General features: G+C 41.4%; 1 protein-coding gene across 1 annotated transcript; it reads left to right on the top strand.

The window, feature by feature from the left end:
• Window positions 1–3,322: 3,322 nt before the first annotated feature.
• pcmtd1 (protein-L-isoaspartate (D-aspartate) O-methyltransferase domain containing 1) lies at window positions 3,323–10,856 on the top strand. The gene is made up of 6 exons (XM_027156155.2): window positions 3,323–3,481; window positions 7,152–7,647; window positions 7,800–7,902; window positions 8,078–8,249; window positions 8,397–8,520; window positions 9,089–10,856. Exons 2-6 carry the CDS (start codon window positions 7,341–7,343, stop codon window positions 9,469–9,471), a joined length of 1,089 nt encoding a protein of 362 aa, XP_027011956.1. The 5' UTR covers window positions 3,323–3,481; window positions 7,152–7,340; the 3' UTR covers window positions 9,472–10,856.
• Window positions 10,857–13,581: the final 2,725 nt, after the last annotated feature.

Genomic DNA, 13,581 nt, shown 5'->3' with positions numbered 1-13,581 from the left:
GCTCTGGGGCGTCGATAGACAGAAAGAACTAGAGGCCAGATCCTAGCAGGCTCTAAGTGTTTCCAATCAATCAATCAATCAAATTTTATTTATAGAGCACCTTACAACAGCCAAAAGGAGCACAAGTTGCTTTCCAGTAAAAAAAAATAAAATCAATAAGAACACAATGAACAATAAAATAGCAGTTGAAACAGGGTCTACGTGTTAAAAGCTTGTATGAATAAATGAGTTTTCAACAGCAATTTAAAAACACAGCACAGTGATGGATCGTAAGTGTGCTGGAAGTTCGTTCCACAGCTTTGGTCCCTTGATGGCAAATGACCGGCCATCAAGCGGAGAGATCTGGCTGGTTGGTAGACCTTTATTAATTCTGTGAGGTAGGCCGGGGCCAGACCATTGATGGCCTTGAACACAAAGAGAAGGACCTTATACTCCACCCTAAACCGCACCGGAAGCCAGTGAAGCTAGTGGAGGACAGGGGTGATGTATGAGCGTTTGGAGGTGTTGGAGAGAAGACGTCCTTCCGCGTTTTGTACCATTTGAAGCCGATTGAGTAGTGACTGATTAAGTCCAGTGTAGAGAGCATTACAGTAGTCAATCCTTGAGCTGATGAAGGCATGTATAGTTTTGAGTTTGTATTTCAGTGTGAAGCAAGTCAACAATTAATCAAAAAAAAAATCCTAAACCAGATTGACAGTGAAATGTAAGTTCAGAACGTAGTGTGTACAGTACGTTAGAAACTATTCAGCGTAGCTACCTGTGTCCTCTTTATGAAAAACACTTATTACACATAACACCATTTCTCCATGTCTAAGCATTTCATTTGTGCACATTTGCTTACCTAATATACTATTTACATGGGCAAACTTCTACACCCTGAACATTTCATAACCAGTCAGTAACTTTAGATCCCTGTTGTGTCCGGTAGAGCCGTCTGTGCCTGTATAACGTCGTGCGGTATCATAGAAAAGCAGAAAACAAGCAGCGAGTCATTCACACAGGTGAATTTTGGCACCCACTGCACTGTTTTGGCACGAGCACACCGTGGCCTTACTGTAGTTAGCACATGCATGCGACACCAATTCGCACGATACGACTAATCTCTCTCACCTAATTTAGTTATCGTACGGGAATGATACTAGTCCTGAAGGAAGAGGATGATTTTAATCATGCAAATAGTTGCTTTTAAACTGATTAGCACTAAAAGTGCCAAAGCCTTTGAGAAGCAAATTATGAGAAATTATTACCACTTATCATTTCATAGTTCAGTGCTGCTGTCCAATTCTTTCTCTTTCCTTTGTCTTTGCTTTTGGGTTCAATGAGGCCTTGTGATTGGTCAGAAGGTGTCTATTAATTTCCTATTAAAGCAGATATGACGTTAGTTCAGGTAACGAGGCAATGTTTCAGGTAATGTTTCCTTCTGTTTCCTGGACGCTCGCTTTAGAAACAGAACAGTTAATGACACGGTTGCCAGATTGGTATTGTTTTCTTTTGTCTTATTTCCTCTCCCCACACCAAGGCTAAGAAAAAGAAGAAAACTTTCTGCCTTTTCAATGCCCAAGTCTAGTTTCAGGTCTTTTGCATGATTTATATGACGCATTTGGGTTTGAAATTATTCCTAAAACCCATCAAACCTGGTTAATGATTTTAATGATGTTTTAAATGTATTCATATCAACTGCTTGGCTCAATGCTGGATGATTGTTGTCGACTCTCCATTGACTATTTTGGGGTCGCACAAAAATTTACTAGATATAAGACCTTGACTTAAATTTATAAGAACCTGTTTATAAGCTGTTCCGCTCCTGCTCGAGTGTCAGTCTCTAATGTCTCTAGTATGTCTGAAGTATCACCAGAGGAAAGTCAGAGGAACTGCTGAGGCATGAGAGGAATAAAACACTGGCAGTGACGTCATCTCACCTACACACCTGGATCACGCGCTTCAGACAAAAAAGGTGGCAAAAGCACGTGCTAGCATCATAGCTAAATAATTTCACAGTATAACTTCGATACTAACAGCAATATTTACAACAGAAAACTAAAATGATTAAAAAAAATACTTTCAGCTAACACACAAACTGCTAATGTTAATAGTTTTCCTCCAACCCCAAACAAGTAAACTGTTTTTTTTTTTCGTTTTTAAATAAACTTACCTCAGGCAGAAATTGTTAGCTTTACAAAGGTCTAGATCACATTTTCACCTACATGAATAAGCTTAAGGGTTTTATTGTCTTCATCAAAAAGACCAGGACACACAGGGCTCTCGAGTGTCACGCATTAAAGTGACAGTCACTCATTTTTTCACGCTCTCCCGCCACACGTTGTATTTCTCACGCAGTATTTATCTGTAACTTAGCCAACAATTTTACAGACGGTTCACTGACAACACCTGCTCAGAACACGTAGTCTAGGCCAATGGTTCTCAAACTGGGGCCCTGAGATGGTGCCAGGGGGCCCGGTTCACTGACAACACCTGCTCAGAACAAGTAGTCTAGGCCAATGGTTCTCAAACTGGGGCCCTGAGATGGTGCCAGGGGGCCCGGTTCACTGACAACACCTGCTCAGAACACGTAGTCTAGGCCTTGGTTTTAGTGCTTCTACGTTCTAATGCTGATGCCCAGAGGGTATTTTTAATGGTCGTTTTGAACAAAACCTCAACATGAAACAGCTCGTCTCTGGGCGGGACATTGTCCTCAACCGGGACATTGTCCTCAACCATGACCCTAAAAATGGCTGGGTTTGAGCCAAACTGTTTTAAATGGGAGCAACATTACAAGTGATAAAGGGGTCCAAAAAGGCAACAAACACTTACAATAAACACCAGTCATAATCTCTCTCTCTCTCTCTCTCTCTCTCTCTCTCTCTCTCTCTCTCTCTCTCTCTCTCACACACACACACACACACACACACACACACACACACACACACACACACACACACACACACACACACACATTGTTGTGTTTGGGTGGGGGGGTTGGATGGAGATGTCACTCTTGCCTGTCTTCAAAACTTGAGAGCCCTTAGGACACACAAACACTGCGTCACTGAGGAGCGCGTGCGGTCAAAACAAGCAAACAAACAAACAAACAAACAAACAAACGCACGTGCGCATTTAAGTACAAAAAAAGAGAAAACAAATAAATTCGAAAACAGTAAAGTCTAATGATTGTGAATTATCCTAATAAAATAATATCATAATACATAAAACGAGGGAGGGAGGGGGAAAGAACTCATATCCAGGAATTTTCTTATTTTCCCATTAAATTTAAGACTTTTTTTTTAATTATCCCGCTCTAAAAGCAGATTGTGACGCGACGTTACACGCGACGTGACACGGGACGTCACGTGACCTGTGTTTACATCTCTGCAGAAAAGAAGACGGCGGCGGAAAGACAGAAAGTATGTTTTTGTTCCGTTGTGGATGCGCTGGATTTCATCTGCTCGGGTGAATGTACACGTTTCATCTCGACGAGGAAAAGGTGGGCGGAAAGTCGGAATATAAACATATGAATAAATAAAAATATATACATATTTATGTGTGTTTTTGTAACGCGGATTAGGAGCTGCTGCATTTCCTTGTTTAGCTCACGGGGTAAACAATACTGTATAAATACTAACAATAATAATAACAACAAAACCCTTTGCTTTTGTATCGACAATTTAGAAACGAGCATTTAGTAGAGATCTAGTGCTTTTGCTCGGTATACAAGACACGTAACAATGCCATCTAGGCCCGGATTAACGCGTCTACGTGATTAATTTACGTTGTTAACGTGAACATGTCAAAGTGGCACGAGCGGTCTCGAGAGCTAGCATGTTAGCTACGTGTTTACCTCAGCGGAGAAAACGACAATAATAATAAATAAATAAACAAACAAACAAACAAACAAACCAAAAAAAACGGTCGTGTGGATTTTTTATTTTATTTATTTTTTTGTTTAAGAATAAGGACGGGTTCAGGAGATCAATCTAGACGTTTATTATTCGTAATATAAACTTTTAATTTGTTGAAATAGAGACTCAAAAGTCGCTTTCGGGTTCCAGGCCAAATAACTTCGACTATTTTTTGTCTGTTTTGTTTTTTTAGACCTTGAATTTTCCGTTTAAACAACTTTATGCGGCTGTAACATGTAGCCAGCAAGTGCGGTTATTACCATGGCAACTGTATCGTATTCAGAATTCGCAATAAATCCCGAGTTTTAATATGTATTTTTGTGTATTACACTAAGCAAGAAAAACACTCATGGTTGTGCAGCTATAGGAAAATAATTAACGACGGGATGGTGTAATGAAGTCATTGATAACACCTATGGTTTAGCCGTTTCTATAGCAACGACAGTGTATTAGAGCAAGCGCATTAATATAAACCTGTGATTGGATTACAGACAGAATCACTGCACAAGGTGTTGTTATGGATAATTAATCAACGCCATCTGACCAATCAAAATGATTTTCTTGTTACGTGTGTGTGTGTGTGTGTGTGTGTTTTTGTTGTTGTTTATTTTTGGATTCTCATCTGGTTGTCTTTGTGTTCTGGAAGCGTGTGATCTCAGTGTGATATGGTTTGGTTTGAGTATTGGTGTAAATACTGATCTCGTGGTATTTTTACACACAACGGTCTAGTCAGTTTACTCAGAATGGTTCAATAAAGAAGAAACAACCTGTGGAAACGCTTTGAATGGCCGAATGACTACTTCGGGCTGTCAGAAAGGTTACAGTAACTCACATAACCAATCTGTACAATTGTGGTGAGAAGAAAAGCATCACCTCTAGGTGGACAAGCTACAACAGCAGAAGACCATGTTGGGTTCCAACTATTTCAGCCAAGAACAAAAAGCTGAGGCTGTAGTGGGCACAGGGTCATCAAAACTGGACATGTGAAGTCTGGGGAAAAACCTAGCCTGGTCTGGTGAGGCATCATTTCTACTGCAGACCCAACCTGCTACAGTATGTGTCCAGGCTGGTGGAGGTGATGGAATGGTGTGGTGAGAGTTTTCTTGCCACACTTTGACCCTGTTATTACCAATCATCACCTGGATGCCACAGCCTGTTAGAGTATTGTTGCTGATCCTGTGAATACCTTCATGTCTAAAATTTTCCATCTTCTGTTGGCTGCTTCCGGATTAACACAATGAGTTCAGTGTTAATCAGTGACCTTTGCAGCCACCTGATCTGAATCCAGGAGCATACCTTTTAGAATTTGGTAGAGATTCATGGGAGATTCCTAGCATGAAAGAAGCACCTGAAAAATCTACAGGAACAGTGTGATATAATCAAGTCAACATGGACCAGAATCTTAATGGAATGTTTACAGCATCCTGCAGAAACATTCCATTAAGATGTTGAACAAGTGCTGTCCTGAAGCAGCATAATTAATTGGTAGAAATAGATTGGTACAGTAAATTGGGACAGAGAGACAGAGAGAGAAAGAGACGTTCACACTCTGAACACTCACTTAACCGTTTTAAGTTGTCTTGATGTCTTTTTATAGAAGAGACATAATATATCACACATGTGCAAGTCACAAGTAAGTCTCAAGTCATGAATGTCAAGTCAAAGTCAAGTCGAGTCTTTTTTAATATTTGTCAAGCAAGTCTCAAATTTGTGACTTAAGTCTGACTCGAGTCAAGTAGAGCACCCCATCTCTGAGTCATTTAACTCAAATCTGACTCAAGTCTCAAATCATTAATGTCAAGTCGAGTCTTTTTTTTTTTAAATATTTCTCAAGCAAGTCTTTGCAAGTCAAATTTGCGAGTCAAGTCGTATGACTCGAGTCCACCATCTCTGCACACAGCCACTATGTATAATGTAATTTGCACTTTGTCCAGTAGAGGGCAACATAAATCCTTGTGGTTTCAAGTTGAAAAACCAAACAGCAAGATGTTGAATTAGGGTGTAGAAGAAAACATTAAGAGCTTACCAGTTCACCTAAATTAAAAAGTTTTCTTTCCCCTATAAAACCTTGTAAGACCCTTACCTTGTAGCAAAGCTTTTAATAGCCACACCTGATTGGTATCATGTGTGTTTTATGCCTGTTAGATTCCATGATTCATGTTAAAATAGTCATGCACCAAATCCGTCACGGCAAACAAAACCATCCAGGAAGTTACTTTAGCATTCTATTGATCCAAGGATACTACCAAAGGCTATCAATTGCACTTTTTTTTTTACTTTATAGTGATGTTTACTTTAGCTCAATTAACATCATCAGCGGTGTGGGTGCACGGTTTGGTTCCCTTCATGCAGGAGCCAACACTTTTCTTCAACCTGTCTAATCAGGTTTTTTTAAAATCTTGGCTTTCATTACACTCAGGTGTGGCTTCAGCTCAGCCTTTCTAAATAATACGGTACACCTCTGGATTAGCTGCTACGTTAATTAGACCTCATGGTCGTTAGGCTGATTTACAGGTCATCACACATCTAACGTGGCACAGACGACTTGAAATATCAGAGGACGTATTTTTTTCTGCCTGTCTTCTATTGTTTCATCTCTGGGTCTGGGTGTGGGTCATTATGAAGAACTTACTCTTTACTTAGTCCTATGGTACCTACGGTTTAACGATTGGAAGGAGTCTCAAGCGTCAGTGTTCCACAAAGTCTCCCGTTCTCCATCAGTCCCCATTCCAGCACAACCAACCATTCAGTCATTGGTATCGCTAACTTAAAAATGGCCAGTATTCAGATGTTTGTTTAAATATACAGGTATAGAGATTAGACGTCTTCACCGGTCCACTTAGATCCGAAAACCCGAGGTCCGACCCGAGACCTGAGCGGGTTCGGGTCTAAAATTTTCACGTGTACCTCGAACACGGGTCGGGAATCATAATAGCGGCATCGGGTCTCGGGTAATTTAAAATGAATGTGTTTCTACCGAACAAACACGAGAAGACTCGGGTCTAATTTTTTCGGGTTTGTCTCGGGTCGGGTCTTTCTTAAAAAAAAAAAAAAGTCGGGTTCGGGTAAAAAGTGATTCGGGTCACTTTTGGTCGGGTACATTTCTTTAGACCCAAGAAGACCTCTAATACAGATATACATCATATTAAACTTCCAATCTTTTTTTTTTCCTTACAATGAAACCTGCAGATTGTTCCTGCAACATTTGAACCAATGTGACGAAGCATGCTTTGACTTTGTCCTCTCTTTCCCTAGACATGTGAAGATCTAAAGTGACCACGTTGGATGTAAATCGGCACGCCGGCAGTCAATACATCCATCCACCCGACTGGAGAAAATATCCCCCCTGAAGACCTATAGAGAGATCGCGTCTGTGATTCTCTCTTCTTGTTCGATTCTTTTTCTTCTCCTTATTTTTATTTCTGTCGTGGCGAGAAGTGGACCATGGGCGGAGCGGTGAGCGCGGGTGAGGACAATGACGATCTGATTGACAACCTGAAGGAAGCACAGTACATCCGCACGGACAGGGTGGAGCAGGCATTCAGGGCTATAGATCGTGGGGATTACTACTTAGAGGGATACAGAGAAAACGCCTACAAAGACTTGGCCTGGAAGCACGGCAACATCCACCTTTCAGCCCCCTGCATCTACTCCGAGGTCATGGAGGCGCTGAAGCTGCAGCAAGGGCTTTCCTTCCTCAATCTGGGCAGTGGGACAGGATACCTGAGTACAATGGTGGGCCTGATCATCGGTGAGATGCCGACTTTACACAATGTGTTCTGATCTGAGTAGAAGGTCAGGGAGGCAGATAAACAGTGCCAGGGATGATGGTGTTGACTGCAGTCCTGTCTCCAGACCCATGTTTTGCTTCTTGCATCTGTTGTATTTTTTTTCCCCCTGCAGGTCCATTTGGAGTTAATCATGGCGTAGAGCTGCACAAGGACGTGGTGGAATACGCGAAAGAGAAACTGGAGGAGTTCATTAAAAACAGTGACAGCTTTGACAAGTGAGTAGGGAGAATAACGACCGAAGAGTCCCCGTTTCATTCGTTAAAGAATGGTGACTTGATATCATGGAAATCGTTATAGTTAGGTCACTGAACTCTATTATACATATCGTACACATCGTACCAGTCAGAATCAAGTGTACAACAGGCGTATAACGTAAGCGTTGTGATCCAGGTTCGAATTCTGCGAGCCCCGTTTTGTGGTGGGAAACTGTCTAGAGATCTCGTCAGACAGCCATCAGTACGACCGCATCTATTGTGGAGCCGGCGTTCAGAAAGACCACGAGAACTACATGAAGGTCATGCTGAAAGTCGGAGGCATTCTGGTCATGCCCATTGAAGATCAGGTAAAACTTTGCCTAAACAATGGAGTCAGAATTATTCACTACTGTTAGTTTGTCTACAGATAATAATAGGTTTTATGAGGACCAGAAGTCCAGGCCAAAAAAGCCTAATTTGATTATTAGAGTCCGATACTTGTTTGTACTTTTTAGTTGACTCAGATTACCAGAACCGGTCAGAGCTCTTGGGAGAGCAAGAACATTCTGGCCGTGTCCTTTGCGCCGCTGGTCCAGCAAAACCGGAGCGAATGCAGCAAAGTGGACCCTGTGATGCTGCGTGAGTTCCCGCAATCTTTCTCACACACACACACACCAGTGTTCGGCTTTAATTTTAGATTTTTATAACTCGTTAGATAGCGTCTTAATTAATTATGTAGTTTGGGGCTTTGTAAAGAGAACTGACAAAGCTGAAAATGTTAGCCTAGCCTTCATGATGTTACTTCCCTATATGATAGGCAGTTCATTACATTACCAGAATCACAGGTTCTTATACAGACAACAAAACCTACCTGGAAATGAGCTTTTTTATGTGTTATAAGAATTCATGTGAAACCTTTTTTTAATGAGGTAAACAGGAATGAAACCCTGAGCCAGAACACACCGGTGAATCAGTACACAAACAGTGCATGGCAAGTGTTCTCTGACTCTTTCAGCTGTATATGGCTTGTTATTTCTGTTTAAGTGAGCAGTCAAACGAGCTAATGCATTATAAGAAATCGTTAAAAAAAAGGAATACATTTTAAAAGGAATGGTTTGCGGTAGCGTAACAGTGTAAATAGGTTATAAATGCATGTAGTCCACCAGTGTAGGTTCTTAACAGTTGCGTCCTTGCATGTGCCGCTCAGCTCAGCCGACGGTCCGGAGTCTGCAGGACCTGGCGCGCATCTACATCCGCCGCACGCTGCGCAGCCTCACCAACGATGAAAACGTGTCCAAGGGGACGGGACCACGTGTCCCACAGAAGCGCAAACGCAGGCGCTGCCGACGCACCCGGCACCACCGCGTCAACACCTACGTGTTTCTGGGCAACCAGCTGATCCCACAACCCATCGAGAGTGAGGAGGATGAGAGGATCGATGACGAGGACAGCAAAGAGGAAGAGCAGGAAAAAGAGGTGGAGAAGGACAAACCTGAGCAACCTCAGGTCAACTTGCTAAGAGACAAAGTCCTGAGCTTGCCTCTGCCCGAGTCCCTCAAGGCTTATGTGCTGTATTACAGAGAGAAATAAGGAAAAGAGCTGCTGACGTACTGCCTACGATCAAGCAATGTTTTTGTATTGAGCTCTCTCTCTCTCTCTCTCTCTCTCTCGCTCTCTCTCTCTCTCTCTCTCTCTCATATTACTTTGAGAATGTAGCATAGTTTAATTAGGTTTCAAGATTTCAAGGATTTGAAAGGTTGTGCTTTACAATATGCTACAATACGCTATTCAGACGATTTATAATACTGGTTCCGAACCCCTATGAACACTGAGGACCTTCTGGGTTCACCAGAACATTTTGAGGTTTCTAGATCTCTATAGTAGTTTGTACTCATCGTTTTTGCTATGATCTAGCTTTCAGAGATCTTTCTATTAATTCGTCTCCAGAGCCGATCGGTCCTCGCCGGCATTTTTTCCCCCGCCTGTAATCTGAGGATAAACACTTGTCATTTTGGAAATGTGCACCAGGCTGTTTCTACACTTAACATATTTAGTTTGATGGTGTGGATTTGTCGGTAAGTGCGTATCTGTTTTGATAAGCTTGATAACGGGTGGGATGCACAACAAAATGTACACGCATGTTTGAATGAATGCATCCCCCCCACCCCTCCTTACCATTGTCAGGTCACCCTAAGAGGTACAATATGAAGCGGGCTTCATTGGTTATAACTTAAAAGGTCTTCGGTCCAGTCATAGGTTCAGCGTAGTCTTTGATTTAAATTGCACTATTGCTAGAGATTTTCTATTGACGCAATGACTTCACTTGATTTGTGTCCTAGACCCCCCCAGATGTTGCTGCATTCCTCCTCCACCTCCTCCTCCACCCCAAAACCACTTTCCCAGAGGCTTGACAACACTCCCATGACACATTTGCGGTATAAAGTACAGTCACAATTCGCTGTGTAGTGTGTCACACTTTACACCCACTGCATCTTTTTCCATTCATTCATTATTTCATTTTGTAATATAATACTTATATTAACCTAATGGTAGATGATAAGAACAGCTTTAAGATCCTTTTTTTTTTTTAAAGAAATTCTGTATTTCATGTATCATAAAACATTTTCAGTTTGTAGGTGTCGGGTTTAAGTGTTCGTAGGTAAGAAAAACACACTTTGGCAACACACACAGGGTGTAGGTCATGCACTTCTTAACTGATACAAGTGACGCAAAAGACAGTAAGATGCCATTTATGCAGTGGAGGCGGAATTTGTGCGGATTTGGCAACCTCCAACAACCGTATTCGTGTAAGTCGAGTTATATTTGAAAAGAGTCCTAAAGTTTTTGAGACTGGGTCAATGTGGGATCCCCCCCCCAGTTTATATTTTACACAAACGTCACTGGATATATAATGTATAAACTATATGGGGTGTGAATTCAGCTCTTTAATAAATTCTAACGTTTGTGAAGATTCATGTCCTAAATCTGCTCTCTCTCTCTCTCTCTCTTTGGAGGTGTTCTGTAAGGCAGGTGATGTTATTCTCTTTAATTTCTCGGATGTCTACTTACTCCATAAGACGTATCTGAAACCCACCGTCTAAAATCGTCCGTCGTTCGGATAACATGCGATCGACGTCCGAGCTCCGAAACATCTCGGAAGAATTCAAAACCGAAAAGGTCTATTTAATGTAATACGTTTTTTTCTTCGATGCTCTGTTAAGAAACCACCGGCTCAACAATTTTCAATAAAGGTTCTATAGCATACGTGTCTGTAAGGAGAGAACGGACGGAAGGTTCTATTCTTTCTCGGTGCTTGCTTCTGTGAGAAGTACCAGTAGCAAAATCGGCACCTCTGGATCTCGTGGGTAACTTGGGCATAGATCTATGGTTAAATATTTAATATTTGACCTTACATTAAATAATAATGTGACTTCCTTATATGAAATCTACTACTACGGAGACTTTTCTTTATGACAGGCACTGAAAATTCCACCAATTCCCAAACAGTTTGAGGACCACCATCACTGGAGTTATGCATGTGTCTACTGTATAATATTGAAGTGACCCTGACTTCTGTGAAGAAGACAAACACCTCATGTTCTAGTGACTCTACATCTATGTATGGATCACAAGATTTCTCAGACTTCAGAGAAGGGACTATTTACAGATCCTGGCTTTGCAAGGGCATTTAAGACCTCACCCAAACGGAAGGGTACATTACCCCACTGACAGTAACGCAGGGGTCCGCATATTAGATTTGGTACAGGTTTTACGTCAGAAGCCCTTTTATCTAGGCTTAGCTTCCTGCACGGGAATCGAACCCATGCTGTGGACATATCTGTCCGCCGGAGGGCGCCAACAGTAAATTCGTATCATTTGACATGACATTTTTTCTAGAAGTGGTGTACTGGTCAACCACATCACATTTACAGCATTTAGCAGACACCCTTATCCAGCGCGACTTACATTTTTATCTCATTTTAAGGGTTAAGGGCCTTGCTCAGGGGCCCAGCAGTGTAATGATTTAGTGAAAAAACCTTCGTGAAAAATGTCTTTGTGGTCGTTAATCTTATTCTCAAGGTGAAGAAAAGAACATGAGAGAAGTTTAAATTTCAACTCGAGTCAATTTATTAAAAGAAATTAAAAAACACTCATTTTAAAGTTTAGCATTTTTAATCAAACTCTTTGGGATCCTGCAGGGTCTGAGGTGTTGTTTTGTGCACCAAGGTTTCAATCCGGTTTACGCCGGTTTGATTCGGATGGCCATGTCAGAAGCTTGAGTCTGTGATCATTGAAGCATTTTGGTGTCAATTTGGACTGAAGGTCCGACCACAAGCGAAGATATTCCTTGAAAAAAAACCTCCTTCAAACCTCCAGCAAGTCACCTACTGTAACAATGTTCCCTGGGTTTATGGAGGGAAAAGTGCTCCAAAACATCATAGCAGATTTAACAGTAAGGAGTAGGTTCTTTTCTGTAAAACCATCTTTTCCCAACCTTGACAGGTTGTTTTTCAAAAAGCTATATTTTTGTCTCATTTGAGTCAAAATGCAGGGTTTTTATTGGTATATTTATTGGTCAGAGTGAAAAGTGTTGGTCGTAAGTGGTGTCTAGTGACCCCACGGTGCTACCAGTTCTCAAACCCTGATTGAAAAGCATTGCATTTACAGCATTTAGCAGACACTCTTACCCAGAGTGACTTACATTTATATTTCACTTTATACACCTCAGCAATTGAGGGTTAGTTGATGCAGTGGCAACTTGGTGGACCTGGGATTCGAACCAATGACCTTCCGATCAGTAGTCGGACGCCTTAACCGCTGAGCTAGCGCATCCTTCTGTAACCCATTGCCTTTCTAAGCATCTCCCTTACTGTGCCCTGAGGTAAAATACCAGGTTCATTGCCATTGTACTTGTTACTACTTAAACTACTTAATTCTTGGCCTATCAGCAGATGTCATGTAAATGGGTATAAAGGCAAACTCTTCACTGACCACAAAGCAATCTTATCAGTCTGTCATATATGACCAAACATTTTATGGGAAAAGAAACGAAAGTTTTTATTAAGTAGATCTTTTATTATACATCTTTATTAAAACACTCAGCAGTTGGCAAAAATAAAAGGTTCGGTTTAAACCTCGTCGTCAGGAGACCGGCGCTCTTTCGCTGATGCATCAAAATATTTTCAAGCATCGACAATTCTGTATTGTTTCAAATATATTTGCTTCCTTACATTATTTTTTTTTTAGGCTTTTACGCCACCTCGACAAGTAATCGGTCTCAAAGTGCTACAGCACTTAAAAAAAAATTCAATAAAATGGATCCGTTCTTCCGTATTCCACCATTTTCATCTAACCCACACTCCAGAAGAGTAAAAAAGAAAGTTTCACTCGGGGAAATCGCTGGACTAAAGTGCACTGCAATGGTAAGGTGTTGACTGTATTTGGAGTTTTTTTTTTCGGAGCCTCTCCATCACTGGGGGAAACCAGCTTGTTCTGAAGCTGTCCTTTAGGTCTTAACAAGTACTGGTATGTACATAGCATTAGTATAAAATTCGTTAAGAGTCTTTATATATCGGGTTACGGTACTCCGCTCGGTCTGATGCAGAGGAGTCTTTTTATTCAGAGTCCTTTTAAATGAATCCTTTCTGCATTATAGATTGTGTCCAAACTAAGCGTTGTAACTGCACAAAACAAAGCTCT

The sequence above is a fragment of the Tachysurus fulvidraco genome, chromosome 3, assembly GCF_022655615.1.
Source record: "Tachysurus fulvidraco isolate hzauxx_2018 chromosome 3, HZAU_PFXX_2.0, whole genome shotgun sequence".
Taxonomy (NCBI): Eukaryota; Metazoa; Chordata; class Actinopteri; order Siluriformes; family Bagridae; genus Tachysurus; species Tachysurus fulvidraco.
Note: the sequence above shows the minus strand (reverse complement) of the source record. Positions and strands in the feature narration are given on the sequence as shown.

What these genes read in the sequence shown, in the direction of transcription:
- pcmtd1 (XM_027156155.2), top strand. Translation starts at nt 7,341, where the DNA reads ATGGGCGGAGCGGTGAGCGCGGGTGAGGACAATGACGATCTGATTGAC. An exon ending in TCATGCCCATTGAAGATCAG is followed by an intron (nt 8,250 to 8,396) that starts GTAAAACTTTGC and finishes TGTACTTTTTAG; the next exon opens with TTGACTCAGATTACCAGAAC. An exon ending in AGTGGACCCTGTGATGCTGC is followed by an intron (nt 8,521 to 9,088) that starts GTGAGTTCCCGC and finishes TGTGCCGCTCAG; the next exon opens with CTCAGCCGACGGTCCGGAGT.